The sequence below is a fragment of the Penicillium lagena genome (genome assembly GCF_028827675.1).
Source record: "Penicillium lagena strain IBT 129212 chromosome Unknown utg000001l_segment0_segment0, whole genome shotgun sequence".
Classification (NCBI taxonomy): domain Eukaryota; kingdom Fungi; phylum Ascomycota; class Eurotiomycetes; order Eurotiales; family Aspergillaceae; genus Penicillium; species Penicillium lagena.
The window spans coordinates 5,545,297-5,572,303 of NW_026623222.1; the positions used below are offsets into that span (position 1 = coordinate 5,545,297).

The window sequence follows — 27,007 nt, forward strand, 5'->3', positions numbered from 1 at the left end:
GGCGTTCTGATGAGCGGATTCTGACTGAGTACGGGATGATTGATGGATGATACCTTTTTCATGATGTTCTTCTCTACTATTAGCCATACACCTACCAACCTGTATAATGCATCTCCTGCTGGCACGGGTGAGCAGTTGAGACTTCCAAGTTGTTCATGTTCGTGTCATAATGTAGATTCCGTCTTCCTCGGGGTTTATACATCGAACATCGATCTGCCGCCGATCCCCGCCCTCATCTTACCTTCCGCATCTCCTTCACCATCAGCCATGCAATTGGGCCTGTCCGAGAACCTCTCTGCCCTGGTGGCCCGGCGCTTCGTTGCAGCCAAAGATGGTGGTCATCTAGTCTTCTCCTCAACCTATCTATCCATAATAAATGCCGCAGGGATATCGGTACGTCTATCTCTCTGTCTATCATTGACCCAAGGTGCCACCACACCAACTAACATGACCGGCCACCACCCAGTACCAACTCCGCTACTGCCCAGCACTCGCAAAGAAACCCATCAATCCAGCTGCAAAGCCCCCCGCCGGCCCTAACCCCAACCCCCCCAAACCGGACCCCTTCGCAGACCCATCCCCAGATCTGCTGGTAGCGCAGTTCCCGCCCTCTCACCCAACGCACGCGCTCGTGCTGAACAAGTTCCCGGTTATTCCCAACCATTTCATTCTCGCCACAAAAGAATGGCGGGCCCAGACCGATCTGCTGGAGAAAGACGACCTCGAGGTGACATATGATTGTTTGCAGGCGTGGCCTGCTCAAAACAAAGACCCTGAGGGGAGGTTATTTGCCTTCTTCAACTCTGGAGATGAGAGCGGGGCCAGTCAGCCGCATCGACATCTGCAGTTCCTCCCCGTTGAGGCGATGCGACAACAGCCCGAGTGCGAGGGATGGAGTCCTCTCATTGACCAGTTCTCTTCCTCTCCTTCTCAATCACACTCCAACAAGTCCGCCCCGCTAACACTCCATCAATTCCCAATTGCGGCTTACGCTCTACCCCTTCCGTCCAACCCATCGCCAGATACCCTCTTCTCTATTTATCAGACATTATACCGCGCAGCCGTGGCAGCGACACAAGGGAGAGATTCACACCAAGGTCCCACCACACCGCCTCCTACGACCGGACCGTCGTTAATTAGTTACAATCTGGCCATGACGCTCTCAACGATGATGATTTGTCCCCGGCGACATGAGACTGCTACCGTGCCCGTTGACTTGGATGCGGCGAACGATATTCTTGACTCTGGTGTTGTTTCTCTGAACGGGACGATTCTGGCGGGCACACTTATGGTTAAAGCCGAGAGTGAGTGGGATGCTTTGAGGGAGAACCCGCAGTATCTGACGAAGGTGCTGGAGAAGATTGGGTTTCCCAGGACTGATTCTAGGGGATTGTCTTACTTGTGATCATGACATGGTGCTTCGCTAGGTGTTAAGAAGAGGATGACTATACACGGAGAAAGCAAAGTACATATGCATTGCCAACGACTGAATGAAACGATGATGTGCAAGGCCTCTTTTTTCCAACCTCGAAGACAGAAATCACTCTAACACCAGTCTAAAACATACAAACGACAAAATTAAAACAGGCACAAATGGCAAGAACCCAAACCACCACAGTAAACCGGTACAACATAAGTCAAACCAGCTAAAAGTGTTTCCAAGCGAAGTGCACAGCAGACCGGGAAAATGCAAGAAAAGAGACATGAGAAAACAAGACACACTCCCACAACACCTGAGAAACATCCAGTGGGAATACTAGATCTGAATTTTGTTAATCTCACACCACTTCTTCTTACATGTCGCATTCCCAAAATGATACGATCCGCCATGGCTCCAGATATGCTGCGCGACTTTCTTCCACGATACCTTGGGCAGAATCTCTGCATTCTTGCGCGGCGGTCCCCGAGAAGCAGAAAACCCATTCAACTCTGAGAAGCAGGCGTTGACTGCTTCAATGAGGAGCTCGACCTAGTCCGCAATGTCAATCAGCAACTATAGATGGTCATACAAAAGCAGGACAGGGCAGGGTTGTATACTCACATCCTCCTTATGCCATTTCGGCTTCCTCACCCGCTGCTCTTTCGCTTTAGTGAGAGTGCGAAACCTGCCCCGAAGCGTTGACTCTGCTTCCTTGAACCCGCCAAGGCGCTTGATGTCCTTGTACGATAGTCCGCGCCGCTTCCAGTCGATCAGGAAGGCGTTGCGCGAGTCGGTGTAGTGCAGACCGACTGTGATTCCTGATGCATTTCGGCATGGCTGTGAAGATGATGAATAGACATTCTCTGTTGGCGGTGGGGTTTGGGTGCGCGGTTGTACCTTTTGGTCAAGGGTGTAAGTGTTGCTGTTATCGACCAATATTGACTCGGTGTTTGGGTGGTCGTAGTGATTGTTGTAAGGCTCCAGGTCCCATCGGTGACTGGAGGAGGGTTTGGGTGCAACAAATGAGCGGCAACTATTATGGCTGGTTGTTGGTGAGGATGGGGACGGAGAGGGGACAGGATACTGTTGCAGAGCGTGCATCTCATGTGCATGAGTGATAACGGGGCTAGCCACGAGCTGCTCGCTGGTGGTGCTGGTATTCGGGGCGAGCCAGCCAGTGCTGCAATACCTAGCTTCTGCCAGCCCTAGATCTTCAGCTAAAGAGTCTGGGATGGAGTACGAGCGCCAGATCTCGGCACTGCTGGCCATTGTCAATGGCAGCCAGCCAGGGCTGCTGCTGTCGACTGTAGAGCATGTCGAGCCAAGGTTCTTCTGGATATCATCGTCTGCCAGAGGCTGGAACCAGGCATCATTGGGGATGGAGGGCATGTCTTGTGGCATGTCCACAAAACCAAGGGAAGACGAGAGTGATGGTGTTTCCTCGGTTCTGGTGAGGAAAGAGGAATTGTCTGGTGTTTGATAGATGGGGGTTGGTTGAACTAGAGGGCAGGTGATACTGGCTGCTATGGTGTTAAAGGAGCGGTCGAATTGCTCCAGAGATTCACAGACGTATTTAGCTTGAGGATAAGTCGTTATGTCTGGCTCGGACATCATAGCAGGGCTCGGAGTCTGCAAGATTGACTGGTGGTGAAGTGCCAGATTTTCTGGGATATATGGAAGGCCTTCTCTCATTGGGAGAGTATATGACCCTTTTTGAGACATTCTTGCCACGGTACTGTCTCGAGGATAAAGATCTCTTCGTGGTAGATGTTGCTGCTGCCGTCGATGCAGTGCAGTGTCTGAGTGGTGGCGGTATATTGGAGAAAATGAAGAAGCCCTACTACCCAAACTCGTCCGCTGGTCTGCAAAAGAGTAAATAAACCCGGCGGCCATGGCGGAGATTTCTTTCTGCCTTGGCTTTGGGGCCCCAGAGCCGCCGCCGACAAGCAAGTCAACCATGGTCCGGATCAGAAACAAAGACCTCACCGCAATTACTTGCAGATTGGTTGTTGTACGGCGGGTTGTCGCTGCGTGTAGACTACCGTCTGTATATGAGCCTTTGAGGGCTGGCGGTATCGCCTAATAACTGGACTGCTTGTTGCGGAGGGACACTTGCAGGGCTGACCGTTATAGATGGCGTTAGTGCCTTGTTTTTTATGGAGAGGTTTCACCTGCGAGATCGAGGCAGGTTGCTCGGGCACTTACTTTCTCTGCATTCCGCCTCCTGTTAGCAGCAAAGAGAGATTCGTCTTCAAATGCCGCAATATAGTGTGTAAGCAATCCTGACGCGGGCAATAATGTCCACCTCTTCTCCGAAAGTGACTCCCAAAGTGGCGGGGAGAGGATCCAAAGTGTCAGTTGAGCCGTTAGATGCACATGCGGTCTCAGCCCTGTCGGGGAGTGCACTAGCCAATGGCTGAATCAACTTTGAGGTGATTCTCTGTGTTTTCTCGGTCTATTTCCCCCAAACTGCCACAGCCAACGTAATGGGTCGAGATTGTTTGAGAGACAATATGGAGAGAGAGAAATTGAGTCCGCTGGATAGACAAAAGCAAGATGACCGTTTGCAGATTATATGACTTGCTAACACCAAGGATTATCTTCGTCTTCTTGTCTGGTCCAGGGCTATTTCATTTCATCTCCTCCAGTCGGCCCGGCTGGTGTCTTCCTTCCAGGCCCGTGAATATCTGAGCCCAGTGCTGAAGATCTCTTTGATGTCTCAAGGGGTGAAGGCGAGAAGGAAGAAGATCATGGACATGGACATGGGTATTGCCGAAATGCCGAAATGACATTCAGACCTGGCCAGGCCAGAAATCGGGGAAAATCCACTTGCCGTCGTTCGTTTCAGATCTTTATTCTCAGTTTATTGTATCCAATGTTGTCTTATCGCGTCCTCTATCTGGGCTGGGGATTGAAGCGGGAATGGTGGATGGAGGGAGGGTGTTGTGTGAAACAGCGTCAGAGACAGAGATGGACAGGGCCAAGTCACAATTCTTCAACGGCTTCGATGCGAAGAGTCGAATTAAGCTGGTGGATTTTTTTCTGATGTGTAGCTTCTTTCTTGCGTTGCCTTTCTCCGTCCATTACTCAGGGATTTGCACAGGGATTCCCAGACAAAGAGAACAATACTGCTGTTCCCTTCCGTCTCTACATTGCTGAATACGTCCTAAAAGTTACCACAAGAATAGTCACATCCCTGACCAAGCCATAATCTACATGGCTATAAAGACAGCAGATCAATCCCGAAGCAGTAAGAACCTGACGAACAGTCCAGAGTAGAGCCGTCTCTATATCTTGACAGTGCCCAGCCAGGTTGACAATGTTCCATCCTGGACGGTTAGCCACATAGGGCTGGTTCTTCCACAGCCCCAACATCATCCGCGCCAATCATTTAACACCCAGATCAATCAGGCCTGAGTGCAAAAGCAATTTCCATAGGAAACCGCATGCCTCGCTAGCTGGTTCGGGACACGGAGGGTTTTTTGTTTGACGGGAGGTGATCTGTCACCTGGGGATGGCAGTGCCATTCTTATTATTCCACGAGCTTTTCATAGCACGCAAATTTTGGAGGATAGCTTCTACCTATACGTGTATGTGGGAAACAATACTTATATACATACGGTTTATACAGGCCTAGAGTGATATATGTCCGCCTCACAATTGCTAGCAAATCCCCATCCCTCTGTCTGTACATCATAGGACTCCACCATCAACCAACACAAACAGATCGGCCAAGACTCTCGGGAAAGAACCCAACCCGCCCTTCCCCGGACACAGCTGCCGATCCTGGGCCCGGAATCCAACTTACCAAGAAGCAGGCTTGTTTCAAAGAAGCTTCTCTCCCGAAGGAGGGATGGCACGGGTGGCGTTGAAACCGGCTTTTGCCTCTGCAGCAATTTATCCGGGGCTAGGGAGAAACGAACGGCCCGCCATCTATTCGGAAGAGAAGCCGGACCAACAAGAAACCTATGCGTTGTCGATCTTCCCGCCCGGCTATTGTCTTACACCCTGTCCCTTCTGCTGCAAAGTTCCCGCCTTGAGTGTGCATGCAGTATACATACTGTGCTGTAGATCAAAGTGGTAGATGAGTGTACTGACCTACGGACTGTTTATGGCTGATATATAGAGGATCTCAGCACGCGGAATAATGGTAGATCGGCTGCATATGAGGTCTTTCTCGTTTTATTTTAATTCTCTACTACTTTTCCATTACCTCTGCTTGTGTCTTGGCCATTTTTCTATGTTCGGATTTCATCTGAAACTTTACGCCCCGGGGAACTGGGGGTGCCAACGATAGGGTTGAGCATGCTGGATGGTTATCCCGGACTCGGATTGTTGTAAACAAGAGAAAGGATTCAGGGGACGAAGTCTAGAAAAACAAACCGGGGACTGGGGAGAATCGTTTGAAATTGTGAAGTAAGATATTGCCTTCCATCCTCGTGCGAAGTTGGAGGTTTGCATATGGAATTAGGGCATGAGTGGAATGATTCTGGATCATGGGGCAGGCCAGTTCTGCTCTGATTAAACCCTCAAAGCCTTACCGAAGTCAAAGGAGTCTTATCCCCACCGTCTATTCCAAGGGTAGTAATTATTTGGGCAGTGAAAATGTCCATTTACTCTACCCATCAACCCCAACTCAAGTATGGAGCCCAATCTTTGAAGCCATCCATCCACCTATCTTCTCCAAGCAAAAAGCAAATCAAAACAACCGCTTCTCCTCAGACACGGCCTCAAAAAATGATTACCGAGCCCAGAAGCAACTCCCGTTTCAAAATTATGGCTCACTGCAGATCCATCATCCCACAACGGCTGCGGGATCATGTAGGTATACGTGCCGCGCGGCTTGATAGCCAATAGTCCCCCACCCCGAATCTCTCTTTGTCTCTCATATTTAGACATCCACCGGAGGTTTCGGGCGCAGTGCCTTTCTCTACACCTTGGCCCAGACACCCTCCCTCCCCAACATCCTCTCAGCTTTTCCATTGCCATTTAGAGAAGAATCAGTAGCGGAAGAGATAACCCCTTTGGACTTGGCCTAGAGTTGATGCTGCACTTGGGTTGTCTATTTCCTTTCTTTTTTATGGAAGCGAGACGTCGCTGCACCGAATAATGGCTGCGTTGAATTGATGCAACACCCAACCCCCATATCTGAAGCATCTATGATACATGCCTTCAACCGAAGCAAACGGCGTGGATTAGCCAACTCTAACCATTCTCTGCAAAGGAAGTTGATACTTGAGATCCGCAACATCACCCCCTTCTCTGGCCAGGTGCATCTTCCCGGGCAGCCAAAGAGTCCAAAAGTCGGTCAACGAGAAGAGCTATAGCCAATTAGAGATTAGAACAATTTTCTGAGGATAGGACAAGAAGACTCACCCGCTAAAAGCGTCATCGTAAAGGCATATAATATAACCGGAGAAGTCATGAAAGCGTACGCAAGCGACAAGTGACTCGCGAAGGAAACGAGGCTAGCAAGAAACGCAGCGAGCAAAATCCGCGCTCCAATCGACAGACCGAGGAATAGCCGCTGCTGGTGACGGCGCGTTAGAATGAGAAAGGCGGCGAAAAGACACATGCATAGACTGGCAACGGTGAAGAAGTATTCGTAAACAAAAGCCAGCAGTTTCATGTACATCTGCAGCACTTTCTCGTTGTCAAGACGACTTATATCATCACCCTTGACTGTCGGTGTAATCCCCATGCTAGAGAAAAGTGCCGCGGTCACGTTGCCCATCAGGTCGTTGATCAAGTCTTCCGAATAAAGAAAATTAAGACGCAACTCGGGTTCACGACACAGAGGGTTCTGGGCGAGTTCATCCAACAGGCTTGATATGGCGGCCCATTCCTGTGTCGCACCGTGACTGAAGGGGATCTCCATGTCCGCAATTGTGCTCCGGATGAGCCCGACAGCCTTGTTGGGGTCTGGACGCGGCTCCTCGCATGCGAACTGAATAGTTTCTCCCAGATACTTCAGCTTCAGTGTGACATCCAAGGTTAAAGCCAGGATCTGTGATCCCTCAAGGAGAAGAATGAGAGCCACATGGAACGGAAAATGCAGTTGAGCCCATGCATTCTGGGCCCTTTTCTTCATCCTGCCTCGAGCAGTTAGGTCGAAATACGCCTGCCACAGCAGATACTGCTTCCCTTTAGTGATGGTCAAAAACCAGCAGAGCTGGATACTCACCACATTGGTAATCACCCCTAGGATATGAACAAATGACCACTTGGTCCACCCGCCGGGCCGTACAGTCTTGTTGACAATACGAGTTACTGAGATGACTCCCTCACCGATAATGATCAGCGTGAGAAGGCCCATTCGCACATTCAGGTGTGTGTCTTGAAACTCGATCCCCGGAGATATACAAGAAACCCCCATGACAGCCCACATCTCGACGCCAAACAGTACAAACCAGAAGGTCCAGATTCGGGCATGGAATAAATGGGCATTGCTAAATACAAAGTACATCTGTGAAAGTGTCAGTATTTTTCGTTTCCAGTCTTTTCAAATAAGAGCCATACCCCAAGGTAGAGGAGACCTGTTGTCCAAAGTATAGCCGCCGTGACCGCAATCCCTTTTGCGGCAGTTCTAAACCGTCGATACAAAAAGCCGACATTGATGGCATATTGAATAGCCAGCAACATCCGACTTCCTGCAAGGATCAAGCTGAGGGATTGGAAAACCCAGATATTCTCTTGATGAATCCGCGTCGTGAAACGAGTTCCGGCTGACGCAAAGCCGACCATAGCCCCCATTTGTATGGCCTTGCAAATCCGCTCGAAGATGGAGTCGTGGGCAAACCGGATGTCAAACAGGGTGACTTGCAACCAGGTAAACCATATGACGCCGAGAAAGCCGACATATTCGCCTAAGACTGGGGGCCATTAGAAGTCATTTAACACAGGATTGGACCGGGACACACACACACCTTTGACGTTGTTGATCTCATGTGTATCGGTGAAGGTGGATAAGTTGGCCACAAAGAACAGATCGAAGAAGAGCTCGATGGGCGTTGAATCCGGATGGCGGTACAGCTGAGGAGGGTCTTCATCGTTGTTGATAGGGCTCGCAATCCAGGGCAATGCGATATGGAGTCTACGAGCCTCTTGTAAGGTCAATGAACTCGGAGACCCTGGCCGGGGAGACTTACAGCGGACCATCGTTGTCAAATGCAGGCTTACACGGCGATGGACGGAATATAGACAAGAAGCGTGAAGGAGGCATCAGTAATATTTAGACAAAAACGACTAGCCCACAGGGTATCAAATGAACAACGACTCCACATAAATCCAAAAATGTGAGGGGGACAGAGAGAACGGTGTCGGAGGAAAGCGCCAACGACGACGAGGAGGTAACGAGGCAGACGAGCTTTTTCAAACTTCCTCCGCGCTGGAATCAGACGAAGCTACCGGCGCACCGATGCTCTCAAGCCACGCGGTTGCTCTAGCGCACCCGCGGAGGCATCTCCATTAGCACTGGCGTCAACTCCGGCCTCTTTCTTGAGTCGTTCATAATTGTCACCCGCTTCTTGAATCAGTGCCTGAATCTCCACCTCGCGCATAGAAACCTCTTCCTTTTCCTTCCTCAAATCTTCCATACGACTGATCATTTGCGTTTTGGATGTTTCCATACCAGCCAGGGAGGTTCGTAGTCGCTCTAGACTGTGGGCCAACTTGGGAAGAGAAGTCATCTTGGGAGGCGTCCGGGGCCGATCGAGACGGTCTGCGCGGCCATTGCCCATCGCCTTCTTGGTCTGAGTAGCTTCGTAAGCGGCTTTCTCCTCAATATCCGAATCTTCTTCATCCGAGACACCCTCGGCGTCATCAATAAGCTCACGCATGGCTGCACGCTGTTTGCGCTGTTGCTCGCGCTCTGCTTTTTTGCCCAGTGAGATCTTGCCATCTTCAACATACTCCTCAAACCCCTCGGCAAAGTCCTCGTCGTCTCTGACTAGTCTTGTGTCCTTAACCTTCTCCCCTCGTGCCGCCAAGTCCCAGTCATCATGATGGGCAACGCCGTCTTCGTCGTCAAGTGCAATGTAATCATCCTCCTGAGCACCATGTTCCATAGCCAGCCGGGCCCGGCGCGCTTTCTTCTCTCTGATCTCAGCTTCACTGGGAATAGCCGAGGGTCCGGAGACGGTCATGACCTCGCCGAATTTGGCCGCCACATCTACCGTTCGGTCTTTTTCGTCGTCCGTGCTCGTTTTCGGTGTCGAGGGTGTAGAGTCACGCAGTTCCTTCAGGTAGTCGCTGCTGTAGCTCGGCCGATCTTTGTCCTGGCCGACTCGTGTGGACAGTTGTTCTGACGAGCCTGACGGAGTCCATGTCCGCTGGAAAGCACTTCTTTCCATCGCCTTCCGGCCTAGACCGTGTCGTTTTGGGATGACGACTTCGCTTTCTTGGTCACCGCCGTCATTCATCGACGTCTCCCCCGGTCCGAACGAGAGTCGCAGTTTGGATTTCTGCTTCGGTTTCGAGCTTGCGGGCCGCTTAACGACAGGCTCATTGTCTGCAACTGTCAGATAGGACCACGAGCTAGGGAGAGTAGACCAACCTTGCGCAGTGTCCCCATCCTCATCCTCATCCCCGCCAATTTTACGCGGCTTTCGACGATTGGCAAACGAACTCATGTTGTATACGATGTTAGAAAGAAGAGAAAGTCGGGTGGCAGCTCTTATCGCCTATCGGGAACATCATTAGTCCGGCCCAGCTTGCACCAACTCAAACTGCGCTTCTCTTTCCCTCTTGCCCATCAACCACCAACAAACCCGCCAAGATGCCTCAAGCTCAGCCAGAATTGAAGAAGGTGAGTAATTGATTTTGTGGCAAAGAGTGTGGCTAACGATTTGCCCCTAAATAGTACATGGAGAAGCGGGTCTTCTGCGAACTCAATGGCAACCGCAAAGTCATTGGCATCCTCCGAGGCTACGATGTACGTTCTACAACCCACCTCAACGCGACCGTGCTGCGATTTCGAACTGTCTGGCATGTTACCATGCACTCCGCCCTGAATCACAGGAGGAGCGGAGGCAGCACGTGGCCTGAAGTACGGGAACATAAACTGATCATTTCTTCGCACAGGTCTTCATGAACATCGTCCTAGACGAGGCCTTCGAGGAGAAGGCAGGCGGCGAGAAAGTGGCTATTGGCATGGTGGTATGTATTTTCTTCCTATACTGCGATGCGCACTGGGGTTGAAGACTAATGTCTCGTATAGGTGATTCGCGGCAACTCGGTCGTGATGCTCGAGGCCCTCGAACGGATATCCGATAAATGAGAACCACGCCATGATCTACGACGTTTCTTTGTTTTCGGAGAGATGGACTGGAGGCTGCACTGCTGGGGAGGACAAGACAAGACCATCATCCATAATGATATAGGGAGTTCTGGGTCGGTTGCTCATACGGGAACAATCAAAAACCGTTTCTTTTTCTTTTTTTTCCAAACTTTTTTGGCTCGTCGGCCAAAGGCAGGTCTCGCAATATATTGATAAACCTTTTGATTGGACAAAAACTACTATTTTGCACTCTACTTTGTTGCTTGGAGGTGACAGTGGCCAGCGTACTAGAAACTGATTTGATCCTTGAACCAAAGAGTGAAAAACAGAAAGTATTGCCGAACCTCACGCCAGAAGCCATGCTTGAAATTTCCCTTATCCCGCCCAGCAGCAAAAAATGACCACGACACAACAAAAGTAAGAAATTAGAATACATGGACAGATTGAAAGTACATCGCGGATGCAGGAAAAGCTCATTTCGGCTTCGAGCCAAACTTCAGCTTGAGCTTGAGCCCGCCACCGCTAGCCAGAGTTGCAGGAGTAGATGGGGCAGGAGTGCTGGGTGCCGCGGTGGGGGTAGGCGAGGGTTTGGGGATGGTGATTTTGGGGAAGGGTTGCGGGCTGGGACGAGATGAGCTCGGTGTACCAGGACCAGCGACAGTCTTGGACTGCTTGAAGGTGATCCTCGGTAGAGGAGGAGGCATCCCTTGCTCCTCACGTTTGCGCTTGGCGGATGTAGAATCCTTGGAGGAGAAACTGCTGCGGACGTTGGTGGATCGGTAGAACCGCACTTTCCCATTGCCCATATTTTCCGCTTTCCAGAAGCGAGGCAGCTTCAGCCGCGCTACCTTAGATCTGACTGGGTCATACAATGCCCGACAGATGTCGTTTAGCTCGGAGAGCTCTAAGATTCCCAGGTACGGGGAGTTGCAAGCGGCCCAGAGGTATTCCTTAAGAGATGTGTCACTCGCAAGTTCCCGCTTGAGGGCTTCGATGGCGCCTGGGACAGTCTGCCGGCGTGCGAGATCGGCTTGTCGCACTGCGGTGGATGACTCTTGTTCAATGATCAGTCCGCCTGCTTGTGTAGTTTCTTGCTGGGGTCGCCCGAAGGCGATCTGCGCCAAAGCTTGACCAAACAGAGCCTGGCAGTGTTGACGGACATATGCAGACGGATCACTCGACAAAGTGAAGACAAGCCACCGCATGAGTTCGGGACTGTTAGATAGGTCGAGGTTGACGAGGCACTCGAAAGCTTGGAGTCGGAGCAGATCGTATGTGCCGGGCCGTGTATAGGGAATGAAACGCATCGGATCAAGCTCTATCATTCGTGCCTGCATGAATTGCATCTGACATTGCAAAGCAGCCCGAGCGTATATGTTTTGGAAAGAGCTAGACCAATCATCAATTCGCCGATACCGATCGATTTCAGCAATGGTGTCTTTTTCAAGCTGCTCTTCGGCTTGGGCTTCAAGAACGCGTTCCATATCGAAATGATCTAGCTCTTCCTCCGGCCGCGGTTCGCTTCTACCAAGCATGGCATCGCATAGGGACCGCATCAGAGAGGCGACGTAGAAGTTATCAGAAAACTGCAAGAGTGTTAGCACCTGCCCGTAAACCTCCTCTCGTTCTTCATACCTCGTTCGTGGAGTTGTCGTTGAACTTCAGCTTGTCAAAGAGGAATCGCTTCACTCGCATTGGCGTTTTCCCACCGTTGTCGCGCACCTTCGAAATCGCCTCCGGGATGACCTGTTGGAGAATGTAGGCAGCTCGATCAGAGAAATCATTCGACCGGGTCATGGGTGAATTGGGGAGACAGAAGAGCTCTTGGAATGCTTTCTCCAAATGGAACAGCCCAATCCAGTCAACTTCATCTTTGGCGTGCTTCACCAACGCCCGTGCCGCAGCAACGCGGATCCCGTGGAAGTATCGGTTATCCATAAGTGTCCGGACAAAGATAGTGGAGATCAGAGGGTGTTCTCTTTGGGCAGCCATGTATTGCAGGGACTGTAGATGTTAGCTGAGAGCGCGGAACCGAATAAGAACACAAACCTCTAATTGAGCAACAACATCGCGATCTTGCTGGAGTTGCGACAGGTACATGTACCCCGGCATGCCCAGCGAAAGCTTACATATCCACTCGAAATCCGCATCCATGCGAATCCACTCGTAGGATTCTTGGCCCATCCGTTCCTCGTCTTCTTTGCTCCAGTCTGCCAGACGCCAGGCCTGCGTTTCCTCCTCGGTTTGAAGCACATCGCCTAGACAATAGAGCAAGACGTCCTCTTGTGTATCTGCGGTATCGCCAGCAGCGACGGCTCGTTCTCTTTGCTTCTTGTTTCGTTTAAGTCGCTTGTACTTCGTGTTGTAAGGGATGTCAAATTTGGTCACCCCTTCTTTGATCTCGACGATATGCTCGTATGGGGTGCCGTCGGCTTCGTGAATACGTAGAGTCATCGAGCCCGTGAAGACTGGCTGTACTGACCCGGCATAAACGTGCCGAACTTCTTCTTTGAGATCTCGCAGGAACGCGTGCTTCTCCAAATCACGAGGCCCCTGTTGGTCCCCTTGAACCTGTCTGATCATCATTTCAACGACAAGCTTCTTCTTGTTGAAACGCTGCGTGGCCTGGAAGCGCGGACACCCGGCCCCGTACACCCACTGCTGGAAGAAGACATCTAACTTTGCGTGGCCAAGGCGTTCACATAACTTCTGGAACATCGAACTCGTAACGGCTCCGTTTGGAATGTCGTCCATACGGGAGTTCAAGAAAAGCCGAGAAATGATGCGTGACATGGTAGCCTTTCCACTCGCCTTGGTGAGTCGTCGATCGAGAATGAAAAGGACCAAAGGTGCCTTGAGTGCAATGAAGCGAGTTTCCGACGCATCAATTTTCAAGATGGTACCCATCTCGTATATCGATGGTCGCTCGTAGTCCAGCTCGAGAACCTGGTCTGACATCTGCTTGAGCCGAAACCGATACTCGTTGTTCCCGCATAGCTTCCGCATGAACGTGTCCGTGATGTACCATGCCACGCCAACTGTCACCCACGTGTCTACCGGCTCGTTTGGAATAATGTTAATTCCAGTCCACTGGCATGCCAGCGCATGCACCAAAGCCCGTGTCGAATCGTACATCGCATCGATGATCTCCATGGGGAAGAGAAGGTGGGTACTGCAGATTGACATGCCCGCCGCAGGCAGGGCATCCTCTGCGACATCATCCACGAAGCAGATTTTATAGCTAGAGAAAGGGTATGATCCGTAGGATAGGGAAAAGAAGTCAATGGCCTTCGCCATAGGGAAACATGTGTTTTGGACTTCGTCGCCTCTCCCCGGGAGGCAAAAGGCGTGCAATGGGATGGCATTTTGCCCAAGCTGTTCATCTTGGTCGCTTTCACGGAAGTCGGCCAGATTGACATATTCAAAAGGCCCGACCGCGAAACCAATCTGCTGAGCAGAAAGAGGCGAGTAGCACGCAAATGAAACGGTCTTCTTGCTTGGATTGTTCGGATCCACGATATCGTCCGTTAGGTCGCCCGAGCACACCACTGACATATCCAAGCCCTCATCATCTGCAGAAACGTATCGATTTTGCTTCTTTGAGCGAGATGGCGTGGTCGAGCCCGATCCAAAAACATCCCCCAACGAGGACGGGCAAGTGATCAAGAATTCCCATGTACAGCGCGATGCTGGGTTATCCACACATGGGAACAGAGGGCATCCGACCCCGGATTCCAGAGAGTTGGAAGTATACGCGTGTGGATATCGCCAGTCTCCATTCTCACACCCGACAAACTGTAGCCCATCGCGAATATGATCCAGGCTAAACTCGATAAACACGGTGACCGCCGTGAATCGCGGGAGGTTGGCTTCGGGCAACTTGGTGCTTGCTGGTCCGTCCACGTCGTCCCCAGCACCCTGCAAAGCCATCTGGTCCTGGGCCTCTGCAGAGAACGGGTCCAGCTCCTCAATACGGACGCTCTTGGGTATTGTGATGCATAACTCCGGTTCTGGTGGGGTTTGCAACAGGGCATCGATTTTGGGAGTCAGGCGCTCGTGGTAGTGCGGTCCGTAGAGCTGAAGCGCTTCGCAGGGGTCTGCATATTTCGTCGTTGCTGCCTTCCCATTGACATTCAAGCGCTTAACCTCGCCCTGCCGAAAGTTGAGACGGATTGTTTTCAGGTCCTTGGTGCGCGGATGGATCGTAATTTCGGTCTTCCCCTTGAGACCCTTGTTTGCAAAGTCAATCTCCAGCTCAACTTTCTGATGAGCAACACTGTATCCTAGGTCCACCGGTTGGGCCGCAGCCCCCAGTGGCGTTTCGACGACACCGGGCATCATGAACAGTTCTCAATGATGAGATGCGCGGCGAGCGCTGTGTGGACCATCCACCGGCATGTCCATCCAGTTTAGCAGGCGACCATTGCGGATGACGTTGCAACGCAGGACTCGGGAGCGATGTGGATGCGAAGACTGCGCAGCACGCGCGCAAGCGAGGGCGCGAAGTGAGAGCGCGGAGTGATTGCGTAGCGATCGGAGTGTGAAGGACTAAAGGACAGAGTTTGGCGGATAGCGTCAAGAACTAAAAGAAGGGACGCTCACGGTAGTTGGACAGTGAATGAATCAGTTGATCAAGTGAATCACTGATCGCGTTCCATTAGCGGATGGTGCTGGTCACGTGGCCACCGGACCGAAAAGCGAGACCCATTCATTCATTCCTCTTTCCTTGACCACCACTACGTTGTTGTTTGGGGACCCAGTGGGCTTACCTGACTGACTCGATACTTTCTTTGATTGTCCTGGTGCTTTCGCAGTGCTCTGACTTGTCTGTGTGTTTCCACCCGTATACAGCATCGAAGCACGCGCGCCTGCGATACGGCCCTTACTGCCAGGATGAGCGCGATCTTTCGGATGGTCCAAGGTGAGTGGCGTGCAGAATGACCGGCTTCTATGTTTGGGGGCTTATGGATGACATGTTTCTTGCAGAGACCCAAGAGTCGCTCTCGGACGATGCCCTTCTACCCCTGCGGTCCTACAAGTACTCGAGTGTGGATAAGTCGTTCATTTCGCGGTATATTCTGAAGCACTACGTATGGCAACAACTCATCTAGATATAAGATCGGTGGTTAACCAGTCTTTTATCTAGTGGAATGCCTTCGTCGAAGTGTTGCCCATGTGGATGGCTCCCAACATGGTGACCCTTCTCGGGTTCGTGTTCATCGTGGTCAACGTGTTTTTCATCGGGATGTTCGTGCCAGATCTCGTGGGACCGGTAAGTTGATCTAATGGTTGAACGTGCTGGGATGCTGATCTCGACGCAGGGTCCTGCCTGGCTGTACTTTAGCTTCGCCCTTGGAGTTTGGATGTTAGTGGAGAAAAGCCCGCGCCGTATGATCTACGCTCACTCTTAACAGGTACTCAACTTTGGACAACGTCGATGGCAAACAAGCGCGACGAACGGGGACATCTAGCGGACTCGGGGAGCTCTTCGAGTTCGTACAACCTCCTCCTAATGAACTCGGCACATGCTGACTTTCGACAGCCATGGGATTGACTCTTTGAATTGCACTCTTGCCAGTCTGTTGGAGACGGCTGCTATGGGATTCGGTGCCTCACAACTGGGTGCCTGGACCGCCCTGGTACCTTGCCTGGCGATGTATTTCTCGACTTGGGAAACCTTCCACACGCATACTCTCTATCTCGGCTATTTCAATGGTCCAACTGAGGGTCTTCTCATCGCCATCGCCATCATGATCGCCTCTGGCATTTGGGGCCCCAGTATTTGGTCGCAGCCAATCACGAATTTGATCAACATTCCCCAAATCTTCGGCACCAACTCTGTGCGCGACCTTTGGCTGCCAATCCTTCTGGGTGGCTTTTTCCTGGCCCACCTTCCGGGATGTGTGTACAATGTGGCTTCCGCACGCAAGAAGCAGGGCTTGCCGTTCACCCCGTTGCTGAAGGAATGGCTGCCCATGGTCCTATTCACGCTGTGCAACATTGCCTGGCTCTTCTCGCCGTACTCGACTATCCTATCCGGGAACCATCTGGTTCTGTACTGCTGGGCCATCTCATTTGTCTTCGGCCGGATGACCACTATGATCATCCTGGCGCATCTGCTGAAGCAACCGTTCCCTTACTGGACCGTCCTGCAGGCTCCCGTCATCTTTGGAGCTGTGCTAGCCAACCTGCCGCGGATTGGGTTGCCAGCGATCAGCGCTGGGCTTGAGCTGTGGTACCTGCGCTTGTTCTGTTTGTTTGCCTTTGTGATCTATATGCACTGGGCAGTCCTCGTCATCAACCGCATCACCACCTTCCTTGGGATCAACTGCCTCACCATCCGCAAAGACAAGGCCGTCGCTCGGGAACGAGTATACCAGCATTTCGGAGAGCCAGAACCTGGCGAGGTTAGTGACAGCTCAGATGGCATCAAGAGCCATTAGGTCTTTTATCTTGGCTTGTTGCTCCATGCGACGCCGGATGATCTCATCAATTGGACTTCTTCCCGGCATCATCACAGGATATTGATGTTGCTCTCTCTTCTTCTTGTCGATACACACTGCTGCATTGTAATTACGAAATTTTTCGGCCGCTTACCGTCTTTTCTTAATATTCGAGGTCCTGAAATGGAAGGATCATGGCGATGGGAGACTTGTTGGCGAACTCTGACACATTTGGGCCTTTGCATATATGTACGTGCGTCATGATTAATTGTGAATAGTCTCAGAAAGCATCAGGATGTGTTAAATCAAATTTGTGCAGCTTCAAATCTGAACAGGAACAAGAATTTTTCGAGCCTCATGGCAGTAAACAGACATCGGAAAGGAAAACATCGGAAAAGCAAGGCCTATTAGGGATTGAACGCTAGCAAACAACAATACATGACAACATAAAAATACAGACAGGCAGCGCTTATTTCTTTCCAAGTCCCAGGGCATCCGTCAACCCGCCAAGTCCCAGACCCTCGATCAACCGGTTCAACCCCAGCGAACCCAGCAGACCATCCAAGATGCCGCCCAACCCAAGACCGTCCAGCAGACGACCCAGTAGATTCAGAACACCAGTGAGCAACAAGCCCACCGCGGCAATGATCTGGAAAAGGGGCTCGGAGAGCAGACCCCAAAGCGGGTTCAGTTGCTTCTTGGCATGAGGCATGTCGGCAATGCGCTTGCGGCCGTTGTCGATGGTCTTGACCACCGTCTCGGTCAGCTGCTTGAGCATATCGGCCAGCTGATACTCCTCCGACGAAGCCTCGCGCGAGGCAGCGCGCGCTTTGGCTGTGGAGGCGATGCGGCCATCGGGATCGAGAGCGCGGATGGAACCGTTGCACTCTTGAAGGATACGGCCGCCTTCTTCCAGAAGGGGCTTGACGTTCTCGACGAGCTTTTCTTCGTCCAGCTCTTCCTTCGGGGTGCGGTCGGCTTTCTCGATGTACTGCAGGGCAGATATTAGTGGATGATTCGTGTCTCAGGGGATTCAACAAACTCACCTCGGTGATCATGTTGCAAATCGGCTTGACCTGCTCCAGGGTCTGACTAAGGATGCTGCACATCTTCTCAGCCAGCTTGCGGTCGGTCTCTGCCTTTTCGTCTTCAGGCGAAGGGCCCTCGGGCTCTTCCTCGGGGATGTTTTCCAGCAAAGTGCACTCTCCCAGCTTGTTGCCGTCATTGTCAACAACAAAGCCGTTGTCGTCGATGACCTTTCCAACCAAGGTAGCCAGGTTGCCCGAGGTCAGCTTGCCGATGAGGTTACCGTCGGCATCGCGCACCTCACCCTCCTTGTTGACCTTGCGGCCGGACATGGGGTTGACATCGCGCTTCTTCTCCTCGGGCTCCCAGCGCTCAGCCTTGCCAATGGTGTTGCCGTTCTTGTCCAGGACATCGCCGTCCTCATCGACCTTGCGACCCAGGAGGCGCTTGGCATCGCCTTCGGTCAGACGTCCGATGATGCGGTCGCCATCGACGACCACGCCATCCTTACCGACCTGTGCGTTATCGAAGCCAAAGAACGGGCCCTCGGCCTTGTGCTGCTCCGCGCCGGGAATGAGCTCTGCCCGGCCGACGACCTTGCCATTGTCACCCCAAACCTGACCCTTGCCGTCGACCTTGCGGCCGGCCAGTCGCTTGTCGCCCTCGACGATGCGGCCAAAGACAGCACCGGTGGCAGGGTCGACGACGTTGCCTGACTTGTTGACGACCTTGCCTTCGAGACAGGATAGGTCATCCTCGGCGGGGGCTTCCTCCTCTGGGGGCTCGTACGGCTCAGCGCGACCCTTGACGTTGCCGTACTTGTCGGCGATTTCTCCATCTTCATCCACGGCACGACCACGCAGCTTCTTGGGGTCGCCTTCGACAAGCTGGCCGACAATAGTACCGTCTTCGTCTTCAACGAACCCGTCCTTGGTGACAATGAGGCTTTCCATGCCCGCGAACGGACCTTCGGCCTTGCTCTCGCGCTCGTTCTCAGGAATGAGCTCGACGCGACCGACAACCTTCTTGCCGTCGTAGATCTCACCCTCCTCGATCTTCTTGCCAACCAACTCCTTCGGGTTACCCTCGGTAACCCGTCCGATGGGGAATCCGTCAGGTCCGATGACATAACCGGCCTTGTTGCAGGAGAGACCGTTCATAGAAGAGAGATCGATGGCCTCCTCTTCAGGTGCCTCGGGTTCCTCCCAGCGCTCAGCCCGCGCAATGGTATTACCATGTCGATCGAGGACCTCGCCATCTTCATCAACGGCCCGTCCAATCAGCTTCTTCGCATCACCGTCAACAAGTCGGCCGACACGAGTCTGGTTCTCGTCTTCGATCCAACCATCCTGGCCAACGACAAGACCCTCAAGACCTGAGAACGGCCCTTCTTCGTCGTTGTCGTCTTCAACGGGGAGCGCCTTCGCCTTGCCGATCACGTTGCCGCGGTTGTCCCAGAACTGGCCGTTCTCGTCCAGCGTCGCGCCAAGCTTGGACAGCTTCTTGGGGTCGCCTTCGATGACTTCACCGACGGGCTTGCCGGTAGATTGGTCGACGATGTAGCCACGCTTGTTGCACTTCAGGCCCTCGAGGGTCTCGATTGCTGGGATTCGCTGCTTGGCTTCTTCGGTGGCATCTTCGGCTGTATCCTTGGCGTCGTCGAGAGTGTCTTCCGCGGTGTCCTTGGCTTCATCAGCGTCAGGAATATCATCCTGAGCTTTATCGGCGACATCTTCCGCGGTGTCCTTGGCTTCATCAGCGTCAGGAACCTCATCCTGAGCTTTATCGGCGACCTCTTCCACGGTGTCCTGGGCCTCATCGTTAGGGATGCCGTTCTGCGCATCTTCAAGCTGGTCTTCAGCGTCATCGCCCTTGAGACCGTCAGCCTCGTCCGTGGTATCATTGACGGCTTGGTCAATGGCCTTCTTCTGCTCTTCGACGGGGACCAGATCCGCGCGGCCAATAGCATCGCCGTCGTCGTCGACAATCTCGCCTTCGTCGTTGAGAGTGTATCCGATCAGGTCTTCTGGGTTTCCTTCGACAATCTGACCGACGACATGGCCGGCGGCATTCTTGATCACGCCACCCTCGGAGATAGGCAGACCCTCCAGCTGAGCAAGATCCGTAACCAGGTCCTTGGCATCGCCGGCCTTGGACTGGGCTTCCTCGGGAACGTTTTTGGCCTGGTCGACAGCGTCGTGTAGGAGATCCACACGGCCAATGAGGTCGCCATCCTCGTCCAAGATCTCGCCATCGTCACCAACTGTCTGGCCAACCAGGTCCTCGGGATCACCTTCGACCACTTCACCCAGGGCATTGCCGTCCTGGCCTAGGACTTGACCACCATCAGCGACCTCGAGACCCTTGAGCGCAGACAGGTCAAGTGGCAGAGCATCGGTGGCAGTATCAGCACCTTCCTGCGCGGTATCCTTTGCATTGTTGGCAAGTTTCTTTGCCTTGCCGGTCAGCCCAGACGCAGCATCTCCACGCCGAGCCGTCGAGCCAGAGGCCTGAGACACGGAGTCGTCAGGCGGAGAGATGGGACGACGTTGCTCCGAGCGACCAGTCTTCTTCGACTTGGGCGACGGGGTCTCAGGCGCGGACACCTCTTCGGCATCGTCTGGGATGGGCGCGGGCTCCTTCTTGCGCAGCGGAGTCTTCTTGACGGACTTGGGGCTCGCACCGGCTTTGCTCGAGGCAACGCTGGAGGCAGAGGAGCCAGTGCGTGCCTTGGACGAGGTACCGGCCTTCTGGCCAAGCTTCGGGGGTGCTGTGTTCACGTCGGAGGAGGCCATCTTGTTTCAACTGTTTAGGCGTGGTTGAGTGTGTATCAGGTAGTCGTGATGAGCTCGTGATAGAGAATTGATGAGTATTTTCGTGCTTGCTCAATTGCTGTAAATCTTGAATGGGGAGTATGTCAAATGGCAGACCGTAAAGACGTAAGACTTCGTGAGAGTGTGTTCAGGCGTTTAGATGATAGATAGAATCGAGTTGATATGTAGAGGAACTATTACAATACTCGGAAAAGAAGAATGTTGAGAGTATTGGAGTAGAAAATAAGGAAGATAAACGGAAAGTCTGATCTGGATATGGCAATCAAACCATCCCGGGAAATACGATGTTATATAGCTACACATACTGTAGGCCACGCAGTTACGTCATAAGATACTGATATCATACCCAAGTACTTCCCTTCCTGGTCTAACTATGGGGCGTTGATCAATCCAGATTATGAATCTGTGCATGGCGCACGGTGCCGGGACTGGGGAACGTTGCGTTGTGGCAACCCCGCCACACCCAGCGGGCGTGTAGCATCATTGGTATCGTGTAGCATCATTAGTATCATCATTGCGGGTCAGGACGTGTTTAACAGGTGCGCCTGGCCAGAGCTACGCTGGGGAAACGCCACATGGTCTTCACGAATGAGAGGGCATGGAGGAAGGACACGGTGTGGCTACTGTCAGCTAGCGTGTGGGTAAGACTGTGAGTGGAGCATTGTATAGTAGTACAATTTCTATTTGTAGCTGTACTTAGCTCGCAAGTCTCTAGATGTATCATTTTTTTAAATTAAGAGGGCTGGCTAGTCCTAGAATTTGGTGTTGTCGTGATATCTTATTTGTGAGCTCTAAGTGTTGAAAGAGAGAATATAACTACATAAACGCAACATTTCTTTTCAATCTCTTTTCACGAGTTGTTTGTACTTTGTAAGGCCGCTACCAAGTAAATACAACATGACAGGTTATCCGGACGTTGCGATCCATGGAACCCCGCGACTCCATCAATATCAAACATGGCTCGGCAAATCAGCGTCTACAACCCGGAGGCCCCTGCCCTGATTTGCCTCCGACTGGGGTCTGTCAGGGCTGTCCCTGTCTGTCGCTAACCTGTTGTCCGTAAATTAACTGTTCGTGTTCGAGTGAACAGAGGGTCATCATTACATCAGTATCGAAAGACATCGAGACACCGTGTGGGAAGTCGTGCAACCAGACAATACTAAACTGCAAACTCGCATTTCCCCCTTCAGGCACTGCGGATACACGAGAGGCATAATAAGAAAATTAATTTGAATGTGACGGTACCTCCTCAGCCACTGCTGATGCTATCCGTGCCGCCTCGATATCCACCGGGGAGTACACAATGCATACAAAGATCACAAAATCCGACAAGGATCACCCTTACCGGATCACTAGCAGGTGGAGCAAGGCGAGAGTCGTGCTTCCGGATAGTTGGCCGGGATGAGATCATGATCGATCGCCCGATTCATCATTTTTAATCTATTTAAAGTGGAGTGCGCAGCCACACAGGTCATCCCGGGCGGCAGCTGATATCATTGGAGATATTCCAGCTGGCTCTACCATATAACTTGCTGGCAAGCAAAATGTTTATTTTGGGGTAAGCCATGACAAGTTATCGCTTTTCGTTTTCTTGTAGTGCTGTGCCACAGGTCGTGGCTCCCTATGACGTCTGGTGATGATAAAGCGATCAAACACATCTCACAGGCGATAAGACACCCCTGCAGCTGAGAAATTCGAGAATTCATTTGAGGTCTTGGAATGAGTATTTGCATCACAGCTGTATACGCGCTTCAAGTGCCTGTCAATGACATAACCAAATTCGGCTGAAAATAATAGTGCAAAAGATACCTACCTGTCTATCGGGGTGGGTTACTAGTGAGAAAAGACTAAATTTGACATTTAACGGTTTCACGATGATCGATCGATTCGATTCGCGTCGAGAAATGTGGACATGACGTCAGGTAAACAGAATTTTATCTAGAAGAGTGTACAGAAACGAGTCAGTGCCGCGATCAACCGACCGACCATTAGTTCGAGTTAGCCGATGCAGCAGGAGTGTATATTACTTGCTAGCCCAAAACCTAGATCTCGTCGGAGAATTTCCCAGCGGATCATTAGCAGCCCCAATAACTAGGCTGATAAGCCCTTTTCGACTAGGCTACTTCTTGCCATAGTGACCTCTTGTTTTGTCTATCTAATTCACGACATTTGAATCGAATGTATTTGACGTTTATTAGATATTTTTGTGTAGGCATTACGGAGTGAGTGGGATAGTTATTCATTTGAGGCGCGCTATAGAAGTTGGAATAAGTGGTTGGCCTTGGAAATTATCCAGTTGAAATATCTTTGGGTACGTCGTCCAAGTGTTCTCGCTTCTTTTTGCTGGGGTCTCCCGCTTTTTTTGCAGAACGCCAGTGAGTAGCCCAGTCTCTCATAGTCGTTAAGGTTCTGTTGCTCTCCTGCTGAACACAATTATTATGAGTTGGATGAATAAACGACATAATGGAGATGCCGAGGTTCATAAGACCAGCAGCCATATCATTCGCTGACGCGCCCTCATTCCTCCCAACGACCCACTTGCGCGCTCGCTCAGTGATGAGTTATTTCCCCAACGGAACCTGCATCCAGTCTTGTAGAATCTGCTGCTCCGGATGAGTTTCCAAATTAGGATGGCCTCCTTACCCTCTGCCACGAAATTCGTCCTTTTATCTCTTGTTTTCCTGTAGCTAGCACCCAGAGAAGAGAACAACTGGACCATATCGCGTTTTACGCAGAATTTTTTATTGAGGAGCCACATCTACCCCCGTGCAAGTCTCGATAACTCCACAGTTCACACCTGCCACAATGGCTCCTCAGCCACTGCCATTCCCCGGGTTCAGTCCGATAACTGACCGGGTTTATCTTCGCAATGGCCAGGAGAAGGCCGGGCGCGCCCCAGCAGATGAGCCAACGACTATCATCATTTTTGGATGGGGCGACGGCATGCCAAAACACGTCTCTAAATATGCCGATGGTTACCATGAGCTCTATCCATGCGCCAGAATCATCGTTGTCCTATCGGGGACATTCCAGGCATCAAACCAACCCCTTGAAGCTAGGATTGAAGCCATGATGCCGGTCATTGACTTGGTGTTCCCAACCCCAACGGGCGACGGCACTGAGGAGGAGCGCGTCCTATTGCATGCCATGTCAAATACTGGTGGTATCTTCATGGCTGCATCTGTCGTCGCATATCAGCAGCGACACGGCGCTGACAAGAAATTTCCTCACAAGCTTCTCGTCTGCGACTCCACACCGGGCAGTTTGGATTTTGCGTCCCAAGTTGGTCGATGGTCGCGAGCAATGGCGGTTGGAACGTCTAAATACTTCCCCTGGCCGTTTTGCGTCACCCAGGGCCTATGGTATTCCTTTCTCTGGGCGAATTGGGGATGGGAACAACTGCGCGGCTCCGAGCCGTCGGGTGTTTGGGCCACGAGGGTCATGATGGATCACTCAATCGCTACAACCGATTGCACGAGGGTCTACCTTTACTCCAAGGAAGATGAGATCATTGGGTGGGAGGATTTAGAGCAGAATGTTGCTCGGGTCAAAGCGGGGGGCTACTCGGTCGATCTGGAGATGTTCGAGGGCTCGCCGCATGTCGGACACATGAGACTGCACCCTGAAAAATATTGGAAAAAGATATCGGATAGCTGGAAAGCTGCGAATGATATATAGTACATAGGATTTGTTAGACTGTCTTAGATAGCGCTGTAATTAATTCTTATCTACCAGCTGGTTGGTAGTTTCATTGCCAAAGACCTTTAGAAGACTTGTTGTTCCCAAATCTATTGCGCCCTGCCGGGTCCTTCGGAACATGTATACATCATACCTCTGACATTCATATTAGCAGGTGCTCTATACAGTATAGGCCCGTTCGCATCTGTAGCCCTATAGATACTAGTGGGGCCCCACGCCCTTCCAAGACACCCGAGACGCCTCCCCCTCCGCACTTTAGTTTTCCATATTCTCTTCACAGCGGCATTTATTTTCAGTTCATATTGTACCAGACAGCTTATAAAGATTATCTAAAATTGCATAATGCACCGAGCCGCCCGCCCGATCAACTATGAGCTGACCGAATTGGCACGCGAGCTCGACACCGCACCCATCGAAAATCTTTCGGATGGAGGCGTGAGTCTGGCCTTCCCTGAGGGTGGCCGGGATGCCTGGACCTGTCTATTGGGATCATTCCTGATCCTCTTCCCTTCTTTTGGATTCCAGACAGCAGTTGGAGTAGTCCAAGACTATATCAGCACTCACCAGCTCGCTGAGTACAGCGTTCGTGATGTGGGTATGATCACTGCGGTTTTGGTCTTCCTGACTCTCTTCCTTGGAGTTCAAGTCGGGCCACTGTTTGATCGATATGGACCACGAGGCCTATTGTTATGTGGCTCGCTCGCCAGCTTTTCCTCGTATATGCTTCTTGCGCAATGCTCCAAGTACTGGCATTTTATACTTTGTTTTAGTATCCTTGGTGGTATTTCTTCTGCGGTTGTGACTACTGTCGCCATCGCTGCCCTCAGTCACTGGTTCTACCGACGTCGTGCACTTGCATCCGGGATCTGTATGGCAGGCTCGTCAGCTGGCGGCGCCATTATCCCACTAGTCCTGCGAACACTTTTCCAGAAGTATGGCTGGACATGGTCAATCCGGATTATTGCCTTCATTGCCTTGGCCTGTTACGCCACAGGGATCATGCTCGTAAAGGGACGGCTCCCAGTCAGCACGCAAAGTCGAGCAATCATTGACTTTCGTGCATTCAAGTCGCCGCGACTCTGCTTTCTGGCTGTCGCTGTATTTGCCTTCGAATTTATCATTTTTGGATGCGCTGCGCTGCTCCCCACCTATGTCCGCTACACTGGTCTTTCACTTGACGTCCAATTCTACTCGCTCACGGTTCTGAATAGCATGAGCCTTGTCGGAAGAATTATTCCAGGGTTTGCAGCCGACCAAATTGGCCGCTTTAATATTCTCCTATCATTGGTGGTGATTACCTTGGTGGTCATGGCGGGCGTCTGGTTACCCTATGGAGCGCACAACGAAGCTACCCTTTATGCTGTTGTTGCTATCTATGGGTTCGGATCTGGTGGATGGGTTTCTCTCGCCCCTGTTTGTGCAGGCCAGCTCTGTCGTACAGAAGAATACGGTCGTTTCTACGGTACTATCTACTGCGTGGCAGCGTTCGGGGTTTTGTTGACTGTGCCAATTGGAGGAGAATTGATTCAAGCGACCACGCCTAGGGCTCTCGTGGGATTTTACTCTGCAGTGCTATTTATTGGGTTGGTTAGCATTACGCTGTCTCGTTGGGCAGTTTTGGATTGGAACTGGAAATGGAAGGTAAAGGTGTAAACGGGTGAAGACACAGGCTAACTTGAACCTGAAGCTCAGATAGAACAAGGTCCAAATATATCCAGCTCAAATAGTATTTCTCAGGTACATGAGTAGAAACGCCTTCATCTACCTCCCTAGAATTTTATCTCTGTGCTTAAATCGTCCATCCCGCTTAATCTGCCCATAGAAATCCTTTGCCCAGTGCAAATGATAAGAATCCCCTAGCTCTGTAAACAACTTGACTGACATCTCCTGATCCTCCAAATTCTCAGAGTGATTGAACGGTGAGTACAAATATCGTTTCTGGATATCGGGCATCTGCTTGTCCCAGCCCTTGGCCACTGCGTGTCGCGCAACCCCAATTGCTTTGGTGTCTGTCGCATATGCTTGCGGGGTGTCTCGGAAGATGTTGCGAGGTATTTGGTCGAGAAGAATTATCAGAGCTAGAGCCCCTTCACCGTTTCCGATGTCTTTCCACTCGTCTAGAGTGCCGTTTCTGGCTGCTTCATAGCAGTCGCCTAGATTTTTACGCACGTAGGCGTCGTCTGTAGGACTGCCGTACCAGAAGGACTTCTGTTTCAGATAGTCGGCGGATGATTTTGGACCAAACCAAAAATCAAGAACTTTATCGTAGGTTTTGATTGTCATGATTCGTTTCGTTCAGGTGGTAGGT

At 51.6% G+C, this 27,007-nt stretch overlaps 12 protein-coding genes across 12 annotated transcripts; 5 read left to right on the forward strand and 7 right to left on the reverse strand.

The window, feature by feature from the left end:
- Positions 1 to 267: 267 nt before the first annotated feature.
- On the forward strand, positions 268 to 1,405 carry N7510_002447 (uncharacterized protein; the record flags this gene model as incomplete). Its single annotated transcript, XM_056974374.1, has 2 exons — positions 268 to 393; positions 467 to 1,405. The coding sequence occupies 2 exons, from the start codon at positions 268 to 270 to the stop codon at positions 1,403 to 1,405; spliced, it is 1,065 nt and encodes a 354-aa protein (XP_056839491.1).
- A 351-nt stretch (positions 1,406 to 1,756) lies between these two features.
- N7510_002448 (uncharacterized protein) lies at positions 1,757 to 3,112 on the reverse strand (the record flags this gene model as incomplete). The annotated part of the gene is made up of 2 exons (XM_056974375.1): positions 1,757 to 1,969; positions 2,042 to 3,112. 2 exons carry the CDS (start codon positions 3,110 to 3,112, stop codon positions 1,757 to 1,759), a joined length of 1,284 nt encoding a protein of 427 aa, XP_056839492.1.
- Positions 3,113 to 6,758: 3,646 nt separating this feature from the next.
- Positions 6,759 to 7,886, reverse strand: N7510_002449 (uncharacterized protein; the record flags this gene model as incomplete). Its single annotated transcript, XM_056974376.1, has 1 exon — positions 6,759 to 7,886. The coding sequence occupies one exon, from the start codon at positions 7,884 to 7,886 to the stop codon at positions 6,759 to 6,761; it is 1,128 nt and encodes a 375-aa protein (XP_056839493.1).
- An 11-nt stretch (positions 7,887 to 7,897) lies between these two features.
- Positions 7,898 to 8,578, reverse strand: N7510_002450 (uncharacterized protein; the record flags this gene model as incomplete). The annotated part of the gene is made up of 2 exons (XM_056974377.1): positions 7,898 to 8,292; positions 8,347 to 8,578. 2 exons carry the CDS (start codon positions 8,576 to 8,578, stop codon positions 7,898 to 7,900), a joined length of 627 nt encoding a protein of 208 aa, XP_056839494.1.
- Positions 8,579 to 8,823: 245 nt separating this feature from the next.
- N7510_002451 (uncharacterized protein) lies at positions 8,824 to 10,050 on the reverse strand (the record flags this gene model as incomplete). Its single annotated transcript, XM_056974378.1, has 1 exon — positions 8,824 to 10,050. The coding sequence occupies one exon, from the start codon at positions 10,048 to 10,050 to the stop codon at positions 8,824 to 8,826; it is 1,227 nt and encodes a 408-aa protein (XP_056839495.1).
- Positions 10,051 to 10,196: 146 nt separating this feature from the next.
- On the forward strand, positions 10,197 to 10,697 carry N7510_002452 (putative small nuclear ribonucleoprotein SmG; the record flags this gene model as incomplete). Its single annotated transcript, XM_056974379.1, has 4 exons — positions 10,197 to 10,226; positions 10,281 to 10,352; positions 10,502 to 10,576; positions 10,638 to 10,697. The coding sequence occupies 4 exons, from the start codon at positions 10,197 to 10,199 to the stop codon at positions 10,695 to 10,697; spliced, it is 237 nt and encodes a 78-aa protein (XP_056839496.1).
- A 473-nt stretch (positions 10,698 to 11,170) lies between these two features.
- Positions 11,171 to 15,035, reverse strand: N7510_002453 (transcription initiation factor TFIID subunit TAF2; the record flags this gene model as incomplete). Its single annotated transcript, XM_056974380.1, has 3 exons — positions 11,171 to 12,283; positions 12,333 to 12,701; positions 12,747 to 15,035. 3 exons carry the CDS (start codon positions 15,033 to 15,035, stop codon positions 11,171 to 11,173), a joined length of 3,771 nt encoding a protein of 1,256 aa, XP_056839497.1.
- Positions 15,036 to 15,590: 555 nt separating this feature from the next.
- Positions 15,591 to 17,140, forward strand: N7510_002454 (uncharacterized protein; the record flags this gene model as incomplete). The annotated part of the gene is made up of 5 exons (XM_056974381.1): positions 15,591 to 15,618; positions 15,684 to 15,787; positions 15,844 to 15,969; positions 16,019 to 16,062; positions 16,240 to 17,140. The coding sequence occupies 5 exons, from the start codon at positions 15,591 to 15,593 to the stop codon at positions 17,138 to 17,140; spliced, it is 1,203 nt and encodes a 400-aa protein (XP_056839498.1).
- Positions 17,141 to 17,609: 469 nt separating this feature from the next.
- Positions 17,610 to 20,961, reverse strand: N7510_002455 (LEA domain protein; the record flags this gene model as incomplete). Its single annotated transcript, XM_056974382.1, has 2 exons — positions 17,610 to 18,131; positions 18,187 to 20,961. 2 exons carry the CDS (start codon positions 20,959 to 20,961, stop codon positions 17,610 to 17,612), a joined length of 3,297 nt encoding a protein of 1,098 aa, XP_056839499.1.
- Positions 20,962 to 23,805: 2,844 nt separating this feature from the next.
- On the forward strand, positions 23,806 to 24,678 carry N7510_002456 (TMEM53 family protein; the record flags this gene model as incomplete). Its single annotated transcript, XM_056974383.1, has 1 exon — positions 23,806 to 24,678. One exon carries the CDS (start codon positions 23,806 to 23,808, stop codon positions 24,676 to 24,678), a length of 873 nt encoding a protein of 290 aa, XP_056839500.1.
- Positions 24,679 to 25,041: 363 nt separating this feature from the next.
- N7510_002457 (putative MFS monocarboxylate transporter) lies at positions 25,042 to 26,352 on the forward strand (the record flags this gene model as incomplete). The annotated part of the gene is made up of 1 exon (XM_056974384.1): positions 25,042 to 26,352. The coding sequence occupies one exon, from the start codon at positions 25,042 to 25,044 to the stop codon at positions 26,350 to 26,352; it is 1,311 nt and encodes a 436-aa protein (XP_056839501.1).
- Positions 26,353 to 26,460: 108 nt separating this feature from the next.
- On the reverse strand, positions 26,461 to 26,982 carry N7510_002458 (DUF924 family protein; the record flags this gene model as incomplete). The annotated part of the gene is made up of 1 exon (XM_056974385.1): positions 26,461 to 26,982. The coding sequence occupies one exon, from the start codon at positions 26,980 to 26,982 to the stop codon at positions 26,461 to 26,463; it is 522 nt and encodes a 173-aa protein (XP_056839502.1).
- Between the last annotated feature and the right edge of the window lie 25 nt (positions 26,983 to 27,007).